This window comes from Chiloscyllium punctatum, chromosome 22, assembly GCF_047496795.1.
Source record: "Chiloscyllium punctatum isolate Juve2018m chromosome 22, sChiPun1.3, whole genome shotgun sequence".
NCBI classification, from domain to species: domain Eukaryota; kingdom Metazoa; phylum Chordata; class Chondrichthyes; order Orectolobiformes; family Hemiscylliidae; genus Chiloscyllium; species Chiloscyllium punctatum.
This window is the reverse complement of record NC_092760.1, coordinates 88793658-88813288: the sequence shown is the minus strand read 5'-3', so window position 1 is coordinate 88813288 and position 19631 is coordinate 88793658. Positions and strand designations below refer to the sequence as shown.

The 19631-nt window shown below is 48.3% G+C and overlaps 2 protein-coding genes across 6 annotated transcripts in view; both read right to left on the bottom strand.

Annotated features, from left to right (window-relative positions):
• tpcn2 (two pore segment channel 2) overlaps nt 1-6643 on the bottom strand; it is a 58503-nt gene extending 51860 nt beyond the window's left edge. For 3 of the 4 annotated variants that reach the window (XR_011963778.1, XM_072592803.1, XM_072592804.1), the window contains exon 1: nt 6480-6643. Coding sequence is in view for 2 of the 4 variants with exons in the window: in XM_072592803.1 (XP_072448904.1) it covers nt 6480-6624 (145 nt within the window). In the remaining 2 variants the exon portion in view is untranslated. The remainder of the gene's footprint in view (nt 1-6479) is intronic. The other variant, XM_072592805.1, reaches the window with a different exon arrangement.
• A 10397-nt stretch (nt 6644-17040) lies between these two features.
• LOC140493842 (glutamine-dependent NAD(+) synthetase-like) overlaps nt 17041-19631 on the bottom strand; it is a 100269-nt gene continuing 97678 nt past the window's right edge. For both annotated transcript variants that reach the window (XM_072592801.1, XM_072592802.1), the window contains exon 21: nt 17041-19065. In XM_072592801.1, coding sequence (XP_072448902.1) covers nt 19003-19065 — 63 coding nt within the window. In that variant the 3' untranslated portion in view covers nt 17041-19002. The remainder of the gene's footprint in view (nt 19066-19631) is intronic.

Below are 19631 nucleotides of genomic sequence, written 5' to 3'. Positions count from 1 at the left end.
TTTTTTCACAGAAAATTTTGCATATGGAATGAACTGCCAGAGGCAGGTACAGTTACAACATTTAAAAGACAGATACATGAATAGGAAAAGTAGAGGGATTTGGAATATTGTGCAGAGTTTTGGGCTCCATATCTCAAGGAGGATGTACTGTCCTTGCAGGATGGACAGAGGTGGTTCACAAGAATGGCCCCAGGAATGAAAAGCTTAACATACAAGGAGCATTTAAGGACTCTGGATATATACACAGTTTAGAAGGATGAGGGGGATCTAATTGAAACAGTATATTGAACAGCCTGGAAAGAGCAGACGTTGGGAAGACGTTTCCACTGGTAGGACAGACTAGGACCTGAGGGCACAGTATTAGAGTAAAGGAAAGGCCTTTTTGAATAGAGATAAAAGGAGAAATGGCTTCAGCTAGAGAGTGGTTAATCTATGGAATTTGTTACCACAAAAGGCTATATTTAGGCCAGGTCATAGAGTATATTTAAGACTGAGATAGATAGGTTCTGGTTTCTAAAGGTGATCATTGGTTACTGGGAAAAAAAACAGGAGAATGAGGTTGAGAAACTTAGCCATGATTGAACAGCAGAGCAGACTCAATGGGCTGAATGGCCTAATTTCTGCTCATGTCTTAAGGTCTGAAAGACGACAGTGGAGTGGGTGGTGGTTGAAAAATGTCCACGTTAGAGGAGAAGCGCTGGATGTCTTGAAACATACAAGGTGGATAAATCCCCAAGACCTGATCAGGTATACCTGAGAACTCTGTGGGAAGCTAGAGAAGTGATTGCTGGGCCTCTTGCAGAGATATTTGTATCAATAGTCACAGGTGAGGTGCTGGAAGGCTGGAGGTTGGCTAACGTGGTACCACTGTTTAAGAAAAGCGGCAAGGACAAGCCAGGGAACTATACACCAGTGAGCCTGATGTCGGTGGTCGGCAAGTTGTTGGAGGGAATCCTGAGGGACAGGATGTACATGTATTTGGAAAGGCAATGACTGATTAGGGAGAGTCAACATGGCTTTGTGCGTGGGAAATCATGTCTCACAAACTTGATTGACTTTTTTGAGGAAGTAACAGGATTGATGAGGGCAGAGCAGTAGTTGTGATCTATATGGACTTCAGTAAGGTGTTCGACAAGGATCCCCATGGGAGACTGGTTAGCAAGGTTAGATCTCCGAATACAGGAAAAACTAGCCATTTAGATACAGAACTGGCTCAAAGGTAGAAGACAGAGGGTGGTGGTGGAGGGTTGTTTTACAGGCTTTGAGGAGCAAGGATAGGATAAATAGACAAAGTCTTTTCCCTGGGGTTGGGGAGTCCAGAACTAGAGGGCATAGGTTTAGGGTGGGGGAAGGATAATAAAAGAAACCTAAGGGGAAACTTTTTCTCGCAGAGGTATGAGTATGGAATGAGCTGCAAGAGGATGTGGAGGAGGCTGGTACAACTGCAACATTTAAAAGGCATCTGGATGGGTATATGAATAGGAAGGGTTTAGAGGGATATGGGTCAGGTGCTGGCCAGTGGGACTAGATTGGGTTGGGATACCTGGTCGGCATGGATGGGTTGGACCAAAGGGTCAATTTCCATGCTGTACATCTCTATGACTATGGTTGATGGGAAATGTTCATCCTGAGTTCAGTTACTAGTGGTGTGCCACAAGGATCTGTTTTGGGGCCACTGCTGTTATCTTTATAAATGACTTGGATGAGGGTGTAGGAGGGTGGGTTAGTAAGTTTGCAGGTGACACTAAGGTCAGTAGAGTTGTGGATAGTGTGGAAGGATGTTGCAGGTTAGGGGGACATAGATAAGCTGCAAAGCTGGGCTGAAAGGTGGTAAATAGAGTTTCATGTGGAAAAGTGGGAGGTGATTCACTTTAGAAGGAGCAACAGGAATGCAGAGTCCTGGGCTAATGGCAAGGTTCTTGGTAGTGTAGATGAGCAGAGAGATCTGTGTCCATGTACATAGATCCCTGAAAGTTGCTACCTAGGTTGATAGGTTAAGAAGCTTTTATGATAAAGGGATTGAGTTTCAGAGGCAGGAGGCTATGCTGCAGCTGTAAAAAGCTCTGGTGCAACCGCACTCTAAGTATTGCATACAGTTCTGGTCACCACATTATAGGAAGGATGTGGAAGCTTTGGAAAGGGTTCAAAGGAGATTTACTGGGATGTTGCCTGGTATGGAGGTAAGGTCACATGAGGAAAGGCTGAGGGGCTGGAGGCTATTTTCATCATTGAAGAAGGTTGAGGGGAGACTTAATTGATACATAATATAATCAGAGGGTTAGATAGGGTGGGCAGTGAAAGCCTTTTTCCTCAGATAGTGATGGCTAGCACGAGGGGACATAGCTTTAAATTCAGGGGTGATAAATATAGTACAGATGTCACAGGTAGTTTCTTTACTTAGTAGAGGCATGGAACACCCTGTCTGCAACAGTAGTAGACACCAACTTATGCCCGAAACGTCGATTCTCCTGCTCCTTGGATGCTGCCTGACCTGCAGCACTTTTCCAGCAAAACATTTTTCAGCTCTGATCTCCAGCATCTGCAGTCCTCACTTTCTTCTAGTTGACACCAACTTTTAGGTCATTTAAATGGTCATTGGATAAACATATGGATGAAAATGGAATAGTGTGGGATAGATGGGCTTCAGATTGACTTTGGCCCTCAATGTTGCACCAACCTGCGAAGAGCATTGCAGTGTAACACAGGTCCTGTGTGTTATGGATATGAGCCAAACGCATGCAAATGGGAGTAATTTTGTTTGGTTTCCAGACTCCGACACAAAGGGTGTGTGCCAAAACTATTTAAAATACTATTTTACCACTTCTGCAATTAAAATTTTCATTGCATGAACATTAATTTTTCTCAGGACAACATGTCAGATGAATTACATCACCAAGAAAAGTAACTACCCTACCCCCCCCCCCCCCCAACCCCAACAGGTGCTAAGTTCATCCAACACTTCCTGCTGACAATCAAAACAACATACTGCAAGTGCACAAACTATTCCCATTCAACCACTGTTTTTCCCTCATACACAAACACAATGGGTCCACAACCCCTATGACACAGGGGGTGCTTCAGGTGAGAGGCAAAGTAGTGATTCATCACCCCCTTCCCATTACCCATCATCTCCCAACACCACCTTCTCCCAGTACCTCCTCCACTCACTAGTACCAACACCCACACTCTCCCACCATATCCCCTCCCCAACCATTCCCAGCCCCACACAGCCCCCCCCACTCCTCTACCTCCACCCCTCCCATTCCCACCCTCTGCCCCTCTTCCATTCCACACACTCCTCTTAACACCCAGTCTGTCCCAAACAGAGGACCATGGTTCCTCCATCACCACCACCTCCACCCTCCCGCAGTATAGCACTCCCACCCCATCCTAGTACCCATTCTCCACCCCCCCCCCCACCAACCTCAGAGGCCAGCACCCCCTCCCCCTAACCTCCCCTTCCCCACCCCCCTGAGAGCCCAGCACCCCCCCACCCCCTCCCCCAACAGCCTCAGAGCCCAGCACGACACCTCCTGACTGTCCCCACCCCCCCCTCACCTCCTGACTGTCCCCACCCCCCCCCTCACCTCCTGACAGTCCCCACACCCCCCCTCCTGACAGTCCCCACCCCCCCCTCACACCTCCTGACAGTCCCCACCCCCCCCCACTCACCCCTCCTGACAGTCCCCACCCCCCCCCACTCACCCCTCCTGACTGTCCCCACCCCCCCCCACTCACCCCTCCTGACTGTCCCCACCCCCCCCCACTCACCCCTCCTGACTGTCCCCACCCCCCCCCACTCACCCCTCCTGACTGTCCCCACCCCCCCCCACTCACCCCTCCTGACTGTCCCCACCCCCCCCCACTCACCCCTCCTGACTGTCCCCACCCCCCCCCACTCACCCCTCCTGACTGTCCCCACCCCCCCCCACTCACCCCTCCTGACTGTCCCCACCCCCCCCACTCACCCCTCCTGACTGTCCCCACCCCCCCCCACTCACCCCTCCTGACTGTCCCCACCCCCCCCCACTCACCCCTCCTGACTGTCCCCACCCCCCCCCACTCACCCCTCCTGACTGTCCCCACCCCCCCCCACTCACCCCTCCTGACTGTCCCCACCCCCCCCCACTCACCCCTCCTGACTGTCCCCACCCCCCCCCACTCACCCCTCCTGACTGTCCCCACCCCCCCCCACTCACCCCTCCTGACTGTCCCCACCCCCCCCCACTCACCCCTCCTGACTGTCCCCACCCCCCCCCACTCACCCCTCCTGACTGTCCCCACCCCCCCCCACTCACCCCTCCTGACTGTCCCCACCCCCCCCCACTCACCCCTCCTGACTGTCCCCACCCCCCCCCACTCACCCCTCCTGACTGTCCCCACCCCCCCCCACTCACCCCTCCTGACTGTCCCCACCCCCCCCCACTCACCCCTCCTGACTGTCCCCACCCCCCCCCACTCACCCCTCCTGACTGTCCCCACCCCCCCCCACTCACCCCTCCTGACTGTCCCCACCCCCCCCCACTCACCCCTCCTGACTGTCCCCACCCCCCCCCACTCACCCCTCCTGACTGTCCCCACCCCCCCCCACTCACACCTCCTGACTGTCCCCACCCCCCCCCACTCACACCTCCTGACTGTCCCCACCCCCCCCCACTCACACCTCCTGACTGTCCCCACCCCCCCCCACTCACACCTCCTGACTGTCCCCACCCCCCCCCACTCACACCTCCTGACTGTCCCCACCCCCCCCCACTCACACCTCCTGACTGTCCCCACCCCCCCCCACTCACACCTCCTGACTGTCCCCACCCCCCCCCACTCACACCTCCTGACTGTCCCCACCCCCCCCCACTCACACCTCCTGACTGTCCCCACCCCCCCCCACTCACACCTCCTGACTGTCCCCACCCCCCCCCACTCACACCTCCTGACTGTCCCCACCCCCCCCCACTCACACCTCCTGACTGTCCCCACCCCCCCCCACTCACACCTCCTGACTGTCCCCACCCCCCCCCACTCACACCTCCTGACTGTCCCCACCCCCCCCCACTCACACCTCCTGACTGTCCCCACCCCCCCCCACTCACACCTCCTGACTGTCCCCACCCCCCCCCACTCACACCTCCTGACTGTCCCCACCCCCCCCCACTCACACCTCCTGACTGTCCCCACCCCCCCCCACTCACACCTCCTGACTGTCCCCACCCCCCCCCACTCACACCTCCTGACTGTCCCCACCCCCCCCCACTCACACCTCCTGACTGTCCCCACCCCCCCCCACTCACACCTCCTGACTGTCCCCACCCCCCCCCACTCACACCTCCTGACTGTCCCCACCCCCCCCCACTCACACCTCCTGACTGTCCCCACCCCCCCCCACTCACACCTCCTGACTGTCCCCACCCCCCCCCACTCACACCTCCTGACTGTCCCCACCCCCCCCCACTCACACCTCCTGACTGTCCCCACCCCCCCCCCACTCACACCTCCTGACTGTCCCCACCCCCCCCCACTCACACCTCCTGACTGTCCCCACCCCCCCCACTCACACCTCCTGACTGTCCCCACCCCCCCCACTCACACCTCCTGACTGTCCCCACCCCCCCCACTCACACCTCCTGACTGTCCCCACCCCCCCCACTCACACCTCCTGACTGTCCCCACCCCCCCCACTCACACCTCCTGACTGTCCCCACCCCCCCCACTCACACCTCCTGACTGTCCCCACCCCCCCCACTCACACCTCCTGACTGTCCCCACCCCCCCCACTCACACCTCCTGACTGTCCCCACACCCCCCCCTCCTGACTGTCCCCACCCCCCCCTCACACCTCCTGACAGTCCCCACACCCCCCTCACACCTCCTGACAGTCCCCACACCCCCCCCTCCTGACTGTCCCCACCCCCCCCTCACATCTCCTGACAGTCCCCACACCCCCCTCACACCTCCTGACAGTCCCCACACACCCCCCTACTGACTGTCCCCACCCCCCCCTCACATCTCCTGACAGTCCCCACACACCCCCCTACTGACTGTCCCCACCCCCCCCTCACACCTCCTGATTGTCCCCACCCCCCCCTCCTGATTGTCCCCACCCCCCCCCTCCTGATTGTCCCCACCCCCCCCCCTCCTGATTGTCCCCACCCCCCCCCCTCCTGACTGTCCCCACCCCCCCCCTCACACCTCCTGACTGTCCCCACCCCCCCCCCTCCTGATTGTCCCCACCCCCCCCTCCTGACTGTCCCCACCCCCCCCCTCACATCTCCTGACAGTCCCCACACACCCCCCTACTGACTGTCCCCACCCCCCCCCTCACACCTCCTGATTGTCCCCACCCCCCCCTCCTGATTGTCCCCACCCCCCCCCTCCTGATTGTCCCCACCCCCCCCTCCTGATTGTCCCCACCCCCCCCCCTCCTGACTGTCCCCACCCCCCCCCTCACACCTCCTGACTGTCCCCACCCCCCCCCCCGGTACCGATCTGGCTGGTGCTGCCGCTGCTGCTGTAGTTCCTGCCGCCGCTGCTGCTGCTGGTGGTGGTGGCGGTGGTGGTGGTGGTGCTGGTGCTGGGGACCCCGGAGGAGTCGGAGCGACGGCTCCCGAGAAGCGGCTCGGTCTCCATGGTCCGATCCGACACTAACTTCACCACAGACTCCGCCTCCCGCCGCTTTTAAACACAGGGTGCCGCTGCCACTGCGCAGGTGCGCCTGCCCCGAAGCATGCCGGGGGTTGTAGTTTATCCCGCGGGACTACCTTCGCTCCGCTCGGGGACGCTCCGCACCTCCGGACTACAACACCCCGAGGTCATCGCGGACTCACCGCTCGCACCCCCAGTGGCAGCTCCCGGGAACTGCAGTTCACCTGGCCCCAGGTAAAGCGCGAGTGAACTCCCAGCCAGGCTCACTCAAACCCAAGGTAAAAACAATGACTGCAGATGCTGAAAACCAAACACTGGATTAGTGTTGCTGAAAGAGCACAGCAGTTCAGGCAGCATCCAAGGAGCAGCGAAATCGACGTTTCGGGCAAAAGCCCTTCATCAGGAATAAAGCTGTTCTCTGGGACTTTTCCAGAAACTAAGAATCCTTGGATTATAACTACCAGTGTTTCCACTAACTTGTAGCTACACTCCTTAATTCCTTGATGGGAAGCTCTAATGTAGAGGTGCCAGTGTTGGACTGGCGTGGACAAAGTGGAAATCACACAACATTTCAAATAAACCTGTTGGACTCTCACCTGATGTTGTGTGACTTCTGACTGATGGGAGTTATACAGTTTGAAGTTGACACATCCTCTCACAGAAAGATACAACAATAATGTGAATTGGATTAGTGGTGCTGGAAGAGCACAGCGGTCCACTCAAACCCAATGCAAATGGGCAACCCATTGAAGCCAATGTCTCCCCTCCCTTTACAGGGACCAACAAGATTCAGGAAAAAACCTTAGCAAAACAGCCCAGCAACATTGATGCCCTGTCTGTCCTCTGTATTTGCAAACTCCACCCAAATCCACATGGGGTGCCAAATCCAGATTAATGTTGCATTGCAGCGACAGCCCAACCAAACAAATAAACCCAACGTGACACCGCACCCATGGAGTTTAATTCCCTTTAAAGGATTGCAACGATTCACGTCTGAGCTAGTTGAGCAATGCAGAAAGTTACTTTCAGTGTTGTTCTTCTTTGATGTGTAATCTTTTTCGGTTGGGCCAGAACTGAATCAGTTTTGACGAAGAGTCACTAGACCCGGAACATTAACTCCCACTTCTCTCCACAGATGCTACCAGACCTGCTGAGTTTCTCCAGCAATTTCTGTTTTTGTCTCTGATTTACAGCAGCCGCAGTTCGTCCGAGAAAAAATAGTCGCCCTGCATTGAGAGAGCCAATTTATTAAGACACTTTTTTATCGGATGAAAATTGCTTTTAAGATAACCCGCTATATAACTGCAGGTTAAGAATGGAGAGAGGGAAAGAATCAAGAAATTGTAACGTAATTCTGATCTTCAAAATACAATAGCAGAACTTTTCGTTAGATTTGAGCTAATTAGAGCGCGATTTGTGAAGCATCCGCCATAAATCGAACCAATTTTTTTTTGCGATAGTAAAGTTGTATCTAACCTGGGACTGTTAGCTAACAGCGTATACGATTGGAGGCAACTGATTGACCTGCCCAGGACAGTCTCATTAGTCCGCTGAAGACATATAATCCGGACAAAAGTGCACAGAAATTGGAAGGAAGTGATTGTTTGTGGTTTTCCAGAGAATTTGACTTCAATTATTTATTAATGTCTTTCATAACATGCTGTTGGTCATGTAGAAAAGTCAGAGTCCAGAGTATGGTGCTGGAAAAGCGCAGCAGGTCAGGCAGCATCCGAGGAACAGGAGAATCGACGTTTCGGGCAGAAACCCTTCATCAGGAATTCCTGGATGCTGCCTGACCGGCTGTGCTTTTCCAGCTCCCCATTCTCCACTCTGAGCTCCAGCATCTGCAGTCCTCACTTTCTCCACGTGGAAAAGGCAGGGGCATTGCAATGGTTACATGTCAAAATGGCTTGAAGTGTGTGGCTGCACCTGGACAGTACAGTCAATGTCGTTTTAACCCATGGCTAAGGCTCTTGTGGCAAAGTGATAGTGTCCCTATCTCTGCGCCAGGAGGGTGACATTCAAGTTCTACCCGTTCCAGAGGTGTGTCACATGTCTAAACAATATGGTTAGAAAATATCTAACTTGTGGTGGGTGTGTATTGATATAATATTAAACATTGGCTCCACCTCGTGCTCCCGCGAGGAGGTTGAGCAATTCATCAACTTCACCAACACATTCCACCCTGACCTTAAACTTACCTGGACCATCTCTGACACCTCCCTCCCCTTCCTGGACCTCTCCATCTCCATTAATGACGACCGACTTGACACTGACATTTTTACAAACCCACCGACTCCCACAGCTACCTGGATTACACCTCTTCACACCCCACCTCTTGCAAAAATCCCGTATTCCCAATTCCTCCGCTTCCGCTGTATCTGCTCCCAGGAGGACCAGTTCCACTACAGAACACACCAGATGGCCTCCTTCTTTAGAGACCACAATTTCCCTTCCCACGTGGTTAAAGATGCCCTCCAATGCATCTCGTCCACATCCGGCACCTCCACCCTCAGACCCCACCCCTCCAACCGTAACAAGGACCGAACGCCCCTGGTGCTCACCTTTCACCCTACCAACCTTCGCATAAACCAAATCATCCGCCAACATTTCCGCCACCTCCAAAAATACCCCACCACCAGGGATATATTTCCCTCCCCACCCCTTTCCGCCTTCCGCAAAGACCGTTCCCTCCGTGACTACCTGGTCAGGTCCACGACCCCCCTACAACCCACCCTCCCATCCTGGCACTTTCTCCTGCCACCGCAGAATCTGTAAAACCTGCGCCCACACCTCCTCCCTCACCTCTATCCAAGGCCCTAAAGGAGCCTTCCACATCCATCAAAGTTTCACCTGCACATCCACTAATATCATTTATTGTATCCGTTGCTCCCGATGTGGTCTCCTCTACATTGGGGAGACTGGGCGCCTCCTAGCAGAGCGCTTTAGGGAAAATCTCCGAGACACCCGCACCAATCAACCACATCGCCCCGTGGCCCAACATTTCAACTCCCCCTCCCATTCTGCCGAGGACATGGAGGTCCTGGGCCTCCTTCACCGACGCTCCCTCACCACCCGACACCTGGAGGAAGAACGCCTCATCTTCCACCTCGGAACACTTCAACCCCAGGGCATCAATGTGGACTTCAACAGTTTCCTCATTTCCCCTTCGCCCACCTCACCCTAGTTCCAAACTTCCAGCTCAGCACTGTCCCCATGACTTGTCCGGACTTGTCCTATCTGCTTATCTCCTTTTCCACCTATCCACTCCACCCTCTCCTCCCTGACCTATCACCTTCATCCCCTCCCCCACTCACTCCATGCTACTTTCTCCCCACCCCCACCCTCTTCTAGCTTACCTCTCCACACTTCAGGCTCACTGCATTTATTCCTGATGAAGGGCTTTTCCCCGAAATGTCGATTTCACTGCTCCTTGTATACTACCTGAACTGCTGTGCTCTTCCAGCACCACTAATCCAGAATCTGGTTTCCAGCATCTGCAGTCATTGTTTTTACCTAGTTGATTTTAACCCTACTGCGAATCCTCTTGCAAGGATGCCTGCCTTGAAGAATGATTCGGAGATGCCGGTGTTGGACTGGGGTGTACAAAGTTAAAAATCACACAACACCAGGTTATAGTCCAACAGGTTTAATTGGAAGCACACTTGCTTTCGGAGCGATCAGGTGATTGTGGAGGGCTCGATCGTAACACAGAATTTATAGCAAAAATTTGCAGTATGATGTAACTGAAATTATACATTGAAGAATTGATTGTCTGTTAAGCCTTTCATCTGTTAGAATACAGTGATAGTTTCACTTCTTTCATGTGTAAATCACAAAACCCTTTTTTTTAAAGTTGCATTCTTGGGTTAGCTGTTAACAATGGTGATAGCTAGACAATATGTTGAAGGTGCTAGCCCCCTGTGTTCTCTGTCTATGACCTGATGTTTAGATTGATTCCAATCTAAAAAGTGAGATAACAGAGTTTTACATAAATTCATGCAGTTTTTGAGCTCAGAGTTCTACATGAATGTATGTAGTTTTTGAGCAAAGTGCATGTAACTCTGCAAGTACAAAAAAATTCACCACACAAAATATATGTGTGCATGTGGGTCTTTGTCTGTCTGTGTGTCTGTCTGTCTGTGGTGGGGGTTGTGAGTGTGAGAAAGTGTGTGTGTGTGTGTAGTGAGTGCAGAGTGTCTTAAGTCTGTGAGGGGGTGCGTGTGTGGGAGTGTGTGTGTCCATAAGGGTGTGTGTGGGTGTCTGTGTGCGCGTCTGTGTGTACCTGTCTCTGTGTGTATGTAAGAGTGTGTGTGTGTGTAGGAATATCTGTGTGTGTATATGTGTGTAGTGCAATGGTGATCACCTGTGGTGTGACATGAACCTAAGGTCCCGGTTGAGGCCCTCCCTATGGGTACCGAACTTACCTATCAGCCTCTGCTCGGCCACTTTCTTCTGCTGCCTGTACCGAAGTCCACCTTGGAGAATGGTCACCTGAAGGTCCGAGGCTGAATGTCCTGGACCACTGAAGTGTTCCCCAACTGGGAGGGAACCCTCCTGTCTGTTGATTGTTGTGTGGTGCCCATTCATCCGTTGTCGTAGCCTTTGCTCGGTTTCCACAATGTACCATGCCTCCGGGCATCTTTGCCTGCAACGTATAAGATAGACAATGTTGGCTGAGTCACATGAGTACCTACCACCTACAAGGTGGGAGGTGTTCCCACGCGTAATAGTCCACACTCTGACACGTCTTGCAGCGTCCACCGTGACAGGGTTGTATGGAGTTGTCCTGAGAGCCGGGCAGTTTGCTATGAACAATGATCTGTTTGAGGTTTGGCGGTTGTTTAAAAGGCAAGTAATGGAGGTGTGGGGAAGGTCTTGGTGAGGTGCTCATCCTCATTGATAATGTATTGCAGGTCACGAAGAACATGGTGTAATTTTTCAGCCCCTGGGAAGTACTGAACAACGAAGGGTACCCTGTCAGTTGCAGCCCGTGTCTGTCTCCTGAGGAGGTCATTACGGTTCCTTGCTGTGGCACGTTGGAACTGGCGGTCGATGAGTTGAGCATCGTACCCTGTTCTTGTGAGGGCATCCTTGAGTACTTCCAGGTGTCCATCACGTTCCTTCTCATCTGAGCAGATCTGGTGTATGCGTAGGGCTTGTCCATAGGGAATGGCTGTTTTAATATGTTTTGGGTGGAAGCTGGAGAAGTGTAGCATTGTGAGGTTGTCTATGGGTTTGCGGCAGAGTGTGGTGCTGAGGTGTCCATCCTTGATGGAGACGCATGTGTCCAAGAATGAGACAGACAGTCGAGAGTAGTCCATGGTGAGTTTGATGGTGGGATGAAACTTGTTGATGTCACTGTGTAGTTTTATCAGTGACTCCTCACCATGGGTCCAGAGGAAGGAAATGTCATCAATGTACCTGGTGTACAATGTTGGTTGGAGATCCTGCATAGAGAAGAAACCTTGTTCAAACCTGTGTATAAAAATGTTGGCATATTGGGGTGTCTGGATGAAGAACTGTTTGTCAAAGGTGAAGACGTTGTGATCGAGGATAAAGCGGATGAGTTGTAGGATGGTGTTTGGAGATTGGCAGTTGTTGGTGTTGAGTACTGAGGCTGTTGCCGCGATGCCATCCTTGTGGGGGATGCTGGTGTAGAATGCGGAAACGTCCATTGTGATGAAGAATGTTCCCGGTTTGACTGGTCCATGGGTGCTGAGTTTCTGTAAGAAATCCGTAGTGTCGCGACAGAAGCTGGAGATCCCCTGTACAATAGGTTTCAAGATGCCTTCCACATAGCCAGAGAGATTCTCACATAAGGTCCCATTGCCCGACACGATGGGATGTACCAGTGTATTGGCTTTGTGTACCTTTGGAAGGCAGTAGAAGTCGCCTACACGAGAAGTACGTGGGATGAGGGCGCGTAAGGAGCTCTGAAGGACTGGATCCAAAGGTCTGATCAGTGTGTTTAATTCACGGGTGTGTTCTTTGGTCGGATCAGCTGGTAGTTGCCTGTAGTGTTCCTGGTTGTTCAGTTGTCGGTACACTCCCTTATAGACACACACACTCCCACACATGCACCCCCTCACAGACTTAAGACACTCTGCACTCACTACACACACACACACACACACACACACACTTTCTCATACTCACAACCCCCACCCCAGACAGACACACACACAGACAAAGACCCACATGCACACATATATTTTGTGTGGTGAATTTTTTTGTACTTGCAGTTACATTGCACTTTGCTCAAAAACCACATACATTCATGTAGAACTCTGAGCTCAAAAACTGCATGAATTTATGTAAAACTCTGTTATCTCACTTTTTAGATTGGAATCAATCTAAACATCAGGTCATAGACAGAACACAGGGGGCTAACACCTTCAACATATTGGTAAAAACAATGATTGCAGATGCTGAAAACCAAATACTGGATTAGTGGTGCTAGAAGAGCACAGCAGTTCAGGCAGCATCCAATCTTCAACATATTGTCTAGCTATCACCATTGTTAACAGCTAACCCAAGAATGCAACTTTTAAAAAAAAGGGTTTTGTGATTTACACATGAAAGAAGTGAAACTATCACTGTATTCTAACAGATGAAAGGCTTAACAGACAATCAATTCTTCAATGTATAATTTCAGTTACATCACACTGCAAATTTTTGCTATAAATTCTGTTACGATGGAGCCCTCCACAATCACCTGATGAAGGAGCATCGCTCCAAAAGCTAGTGTGCTTCCAATTAAACCTGTTGGACTATAACCTGGTGTTGTGTGATTTTTAACTTTGCCTTGAAGAAGTTTTCCTCCTCTCTCTACAAGAATCTCAGGGAGTTCCTCTCCCACTGCAACTCCCAGGTCATTTCCTCTGCCCTGAAGCTCTTCAACCATGTGGTGAAACAAACTCGCGACCACAGCCACAGTTAATATTTTTTAGTCAGCTATCTTGTGAAATTTTCATAACTTTAAAAGGACGGATCTAGTGGATTCTGTCCCCGAGTAAGAAAATATTTGAAAGTTATTGTTTGCTCTTAAAGAGAGGAGCGGAAGAGAAATCTCACCGTATGCATAATACATTGAGACTCATACTAAGTAATTTGTTTCCTAATTGTAAACTAATAAGGGAAAGAAATATAAAATGCATAAATAAGTAAAATGTATGCATCAAAACTCAATAGAAGTTTTGAGGAAGAAGTTAATAAGTTCTATTTTAAACCCATTGTAACAATCGTTGTGCTGGTGTGTTGCAATATAGAAGGGCTGATATCCGAAACGTCGATTCTCCTGCTCCTTGGATGCTGCCTGACCTGCTGCGCTTTTCCAGCAACATATTTTCAGCTCAGTGTTGCAATATAATCCATGTTGCTTTTGAACTGGCCCTAAAGGGAGGTTATCTGCTCGGATTTTCTTCAATCTCCATTTACTTCCTCTCTTTGAAACGAGAGAATTATGGCAGGGATTAACTAAGTTTATCCTTTCTTTCCATTATTACATAAAAGTTGCAAATTTTCAGATTGTGTTAACTGACATGAGGTTAATGTTACCCAAAGTTCCTACTTTTGTCACTAAATTAGACAGACGACACACTGCTTTCGCAATGCACTGTTGAGGGGGAGCTAAGCAGCTCAGTTATTTTTTTAAAAATGCAAACTCATCTAAATAAGGGAACTGTTTGTTTTTTTTAGAATGAGATGCAGATAATCTGATTGCATTCGTACTCCTGATATCCAATTTAACAAGTTAATATAATGGAAGAATAACAGGCAGAGTTGGGTTCATTCATTGCACCATCAGAACGCCACTTGTTTCTCGCCAGTTATAAAGTACCCCTCAGATGGCACGCCCTCAGGAAGTGGAGCTTCCAAATACTGAATTTAAACAAAATCACCTTTTAGGCTTCCTACCTAACTGACCATATCCATCGTGTAGCCGAGACATCAGTCAATTCTCCTTTTATATATATTGCAATCAACTTTCACAGTCTTTGGTCCTGCAAATACAGAACGTGAGGCACAAACATTTTCCTATTTGTAGATATTTTAAATCAGCCTGTTCATCGATGTTATTATGCACCTATGGAGCGGGTAGGACTTGAACCTGGGTATTCTGACTCATAATCAGGGACACTACGACTGCACCACAAGAACCCGTTTTATTATTTGTAGAGTTTTTTTCTAACCAACCTATTCAGTGATGTTATTACGCGTGTACGGAGCAGGCGGGACTTGAACGTGGGTTTTCCGGCTCAGAGTAAGGGATACTACCGCTACACCACAAGATCCCTTATTTGTATTATTTCTATTGAATTATACAACACACATGAAGGCCATTTGGACCATTATGCTTATGGCAGCTATCTGAAATACTTTTTCTTACAGGGTGCAATGAACTTCTGTCACAACTTAATAGGGCTGGAAATCAAGGCCCACTGGTCCCGGAGTCATCACAAATATTAAATCAGCAAATTGTCCAACTTTCCCTTGTTGTCAGGTTCCAAGAATGTACACAGCAGATTTTACCATTAAGAAGAAATTCACTTTTTTGCAATCAGTTTTAAAGCAATGACAGCAAAGCAACTCGAGTTGCTAAATTATAACTCCATAACTTAAACTTTTCAAAATTCCCACACGCATACTAACTGACACTCCAAAAAACAACGCAAGACGTTGATACTGGGGGTAAGAATGAATAGGGTTGTTGGAGCAGTTCTGACGTCAGTCCCAAGTACAGGTGTCGACGAATTTCCTTTGATGAAAACGTTAGGTTTTGGACGAACTGACTCTCAATCTTTCATTCCCCAGTTGAAAATTCGGCCTTTCAATCTGTTGAAGGTAGCTTCGCCCTTTTCAAGACAAGAAAGCGTAGAGACTTTTGCTTCCTTCTGCCTCCTCCCCTCAGGAACAAAAAAAGGGAGAGAGAAACAAAGATTTAGGTGTTTTCTCTTCCATAGGCTGGGTCTTACTGTTGCTTTGTCCAAATACAAAGCTGTAGCCACTTGCCCTGGAATCAGATAACAAGATATTGTAATGCTGGATACTCCGGAACAACAGTCCTTATTGGAAAACCAATCAGTCCCTGGGCGAAACTATCCTGGATACACCCCCATGGAGCAGAGACGTCTAGAATCCTCCTGCACTAAGTGAATAAAGTCACCTTGTAAATACAACACAATGAGTTCTGGTAACCTTTTGTTTTTAAAAGCTATAACATCTTTACTCACAATTTCCTTGGTTAAAAGCAGTATCTTTTCTCATTTTTAAGTCTACAGTCTAAAATGTAATTTTTAAATATTGTACACAAAGTTGCCTCCTAGATAATATTGATTTTAGTCAGTGATGATATCACCAAAGTGCCTTTGGTAACGGACACAAGTCCCGCACCCAGAGTATATACTGTGACCCTTATCACCCTCAGTGCTTTTTGTAAGTTTTGTTCAAAATGAATGAACACCAGCTCATTATCCAAAAGGGAATTAGGTGATAATCAGCAGTTGTGGGTCTTCATGGTGTTATGAAGATTAAGTACTGTACCTTTAAGAGAGGGTGACTGCTGTTCTGAGAGGGGCTTGTAAGCTGTCATGTGATATGACTAGATGACAGTTTCAGTGTACGGGAAAACTGACAATATGTAACATTTGGCTGTGAACTGGATACTGGAGTTGGTTGCTGACAAAATTTGAATTTAACCAGTTTAAATTATGCCCCAAGATACTAAAACCCAATCGAGTTTGAATTTATTGTTTTGCCAACATCAAACCAGTGAGACAATCCAATGTTAGGGATAGTAAAATGCAGGCATTTGAAAACTGGAGATAGACCAACTGCCATCGAGAGAGACCCAAGAAATTAGGAAACACTCTCTATCAAAAGTACCTCTTCATATGAAACATTCACAGTAAAAAGGAAGACGATGACCCAGTGAGACCTTTAGCCAGAAGACATCTAAGACAACAGCTGCTGTGTGGTTTTGAAATTAATTTGATGTAATTTTAATAAGTGTTGTATTGGAACAGCACATTGTTATAGAGATGGAGGCAGGTAATAAACAGTTAAGAGAAAGGGAGGCTTAGAGGTGGGAATAATTGTTGTTTAATGTTCACTTTTAGAGTTGAAGAATAAACTGATATTATTTTCTTTAAATCATAGAATTTGGGAGTTCTCTGTCACTCATACTTTAACAGATTACGAGGAGAGGTGAGCTTTTCTGGTTTAATTAACAGAGGGGTCCACTGCCATGTTGTAACAATGTTCTCTCAAATCAATATTGATAACTAGTAACTTCACACCCACATAACGTCTCTTCAACCCCTCCACCCAATGTTAATGTCTGTAAAACAATCGTGAGGGATAGCAAAGATTTTGAATAAGGCAATACAGATCTTAGAGTAATGAGATTGATGACTTTAAAAACATCATTCTATTTTACAATTCAATTAGATTCAATGCAATGAAGAGTATCTGGCAATCTTACAACATTGACAATATTACACTCAGTTTACACTTTTTACAGTTTTTGGATTTAGCCTTGAACAGCTGAAGCAGACACATTCACACATTTCAAAAAGTGAGGTGCTGAAAAAGCACAGCCAGTCAGGCAGCATCAGAGGAGCAGAAGAGTCCAGCAGAAGCTCTTCATCAGGAATGTGGCCACATTCCTGATGTAAAGCTTATGCTCAAAACGTCAACTCTCCTGTTCCTTAGATGCTGCTTGACTGGATGTGCTTTTACAACACCACACTTTTTGACTAATTTCCAGCATCTGCAGTCCTCACTTTCTCCTATATTCATACATTTGAAGAGTTGTGAAGATTCTTTTTTGAAGTTTCCATTTATCAATTTGTATTCCACAGTAAAATACTTCAGTTTAACTATCCATCTGATGATCATTTCATAATGTTCATAAAGGCCAAGTTCCTTCCTAATTAAGTGCCATCATTTTATTGTGAAATCTGTGCTATGAATCTAAAATCTCTTTCTGTAATTGCTAATAATGATGAAATTCCCTTCCAAAGCCGTCTCTCTCCTATTCTCGATTTAAAACTTATTTCGACCAAACTTTGTTCACCTATTTCATTATGTCCTTCATTAGCTTGGTCTCAACTTGTTGAACTATAAAATCTAGGAGAAAGTGAGGACTGCAGATACTAGAGATCAGAGTCAAAGAGTGTGATGCTGGAAAAGCACAGCTGGTCTGTCAGGCAGCTCCTCGGATGTGCCTGACTGGCTGTTCTTTTCCAGCACCACACTCTTCGAAACTGTACAATCTGTCGAGATGTGTACTATGTTAAAAGATGCTATTTAAATGCAGTTAATGTTGCTGTTGTGAAAGCATGTAGCTTTAGTCACCTTAGTTAAGGGGGTATAGTAATTCCCATAGAGGGAGTGGAAAGGTCGTTCACCAGATTAATTCACTGGATACTTGGACTGCTTATGAGGCAAGATGTGAAGAAACTGGCACTGTATTCTCTAGAGTTGCAAAGAATGATAGGTAACTAATTGAAACTTTTAATGTCCTTACAGAGCATAACCAGGTGGAGAAATAATATATTTCCCCTGGTTGGTGGCTCTCAGACAATGGGGTGCAATTTCAGGATGAGGGGTATCACAGAATCCATACAATGTGGAAAGAGACCATTTGGCCCATAAAATCCATACCAATCCTTGGAAGAGCAACCCAACCTATCCCTGTCACCCTGCATTTCCCATGACTAATCTACCTAGCCTGCACATCCCTGGATGCTACGGGGCAATTTTACTATGGCCAATCCACATATCCTTAGACCGTGGGAGGAAACCTGAGCATCCAGCGGAAACCTGCATAGCCATGGGCTGGGGCGGGGGAACATGCAAACTCCACACAGACAGTCACCAGAGGCTGGAATCAAACTCCGGTCCCATGAGGCAACCACGCTAACCACTGAGCCACTGTACTGCCCAGTTGGCAATTTAAAAATCAAGATGAGCAGAAATTGCTTCACTCAGAGTGGTGAATCTTTGGAATGCTCTACTCCAAAGGGCTTTGGAAGCTCAGTCATTGATACTGTTGAAGACATAAAATGAATACGCTTCTGGAAGATAATGATGTGAAAGGGAGATGGCATTGGAAAGTGATATTGAGGTAGATATCATGGTCTAGAATGGCAAGAAAGGCTCAATGGGCTGAATGGCTTTCTCGTGTTCCAAAGATGTTGAACAGGAGTATTATTTAACAAGAATGGAAAGGGTTTTCACTGGGACTATTAGGCTTTATTGCTATACAGCTACAACAAAGTCTGCGGTTTGATTCTGTGGGAACACGTTGCTCTCAGTCCATTGCTGGCAATTGTGCTCAACACTGAGTTGTAAGATTCAGTCAAGCTCGTCACAAACACCATCGTTGGAACTTTCTTGATTGCTCTCGAGTTTTGAAACCTTGAAAAAAAAAGAGAAAGAAAAACAAAACAATAATGAAGGACTTTCATAACTTAATCAACAAAAGCACTTTAAATAGACAAGACTAAGATAGGGGATGCATAGTGTAAATCAAAACTGTTACATTTAAAAGAATCATAATTGACAAGGAGACCACTTGCAAAGGTATGTGGAAAAAACAGATTAAATGTGTGTTATTTGGCACGATAGGTAATGAGCCAGTTCAGGCACAATAGGCCAAATGGCCTCCTTCTGTGCCTTAAAACTTCTGTGATCATGTGAGGTTAGCTCACGAGACTGCACATTTGTTGTGATGTACAGAATTGGGGGGGAATCAAGGTAAGTGAAGTATTTTATTTTGTGAAATATTAAACAGTACACCAGTTAGTTTCAGCCAAATACTACACAGGTTTACAATATTCCCATTGTACTGGTGGTGCAAGTGGATGACACTTCAATGGATGGTTTGTGATGGGATGGAAGTGGGGAATTTGAAGTTGCTGAAATCAGTGTGTCGCCTGTACTGGAAATGTGAAAAGACATTTACAAAGACCAGCTACAAATAT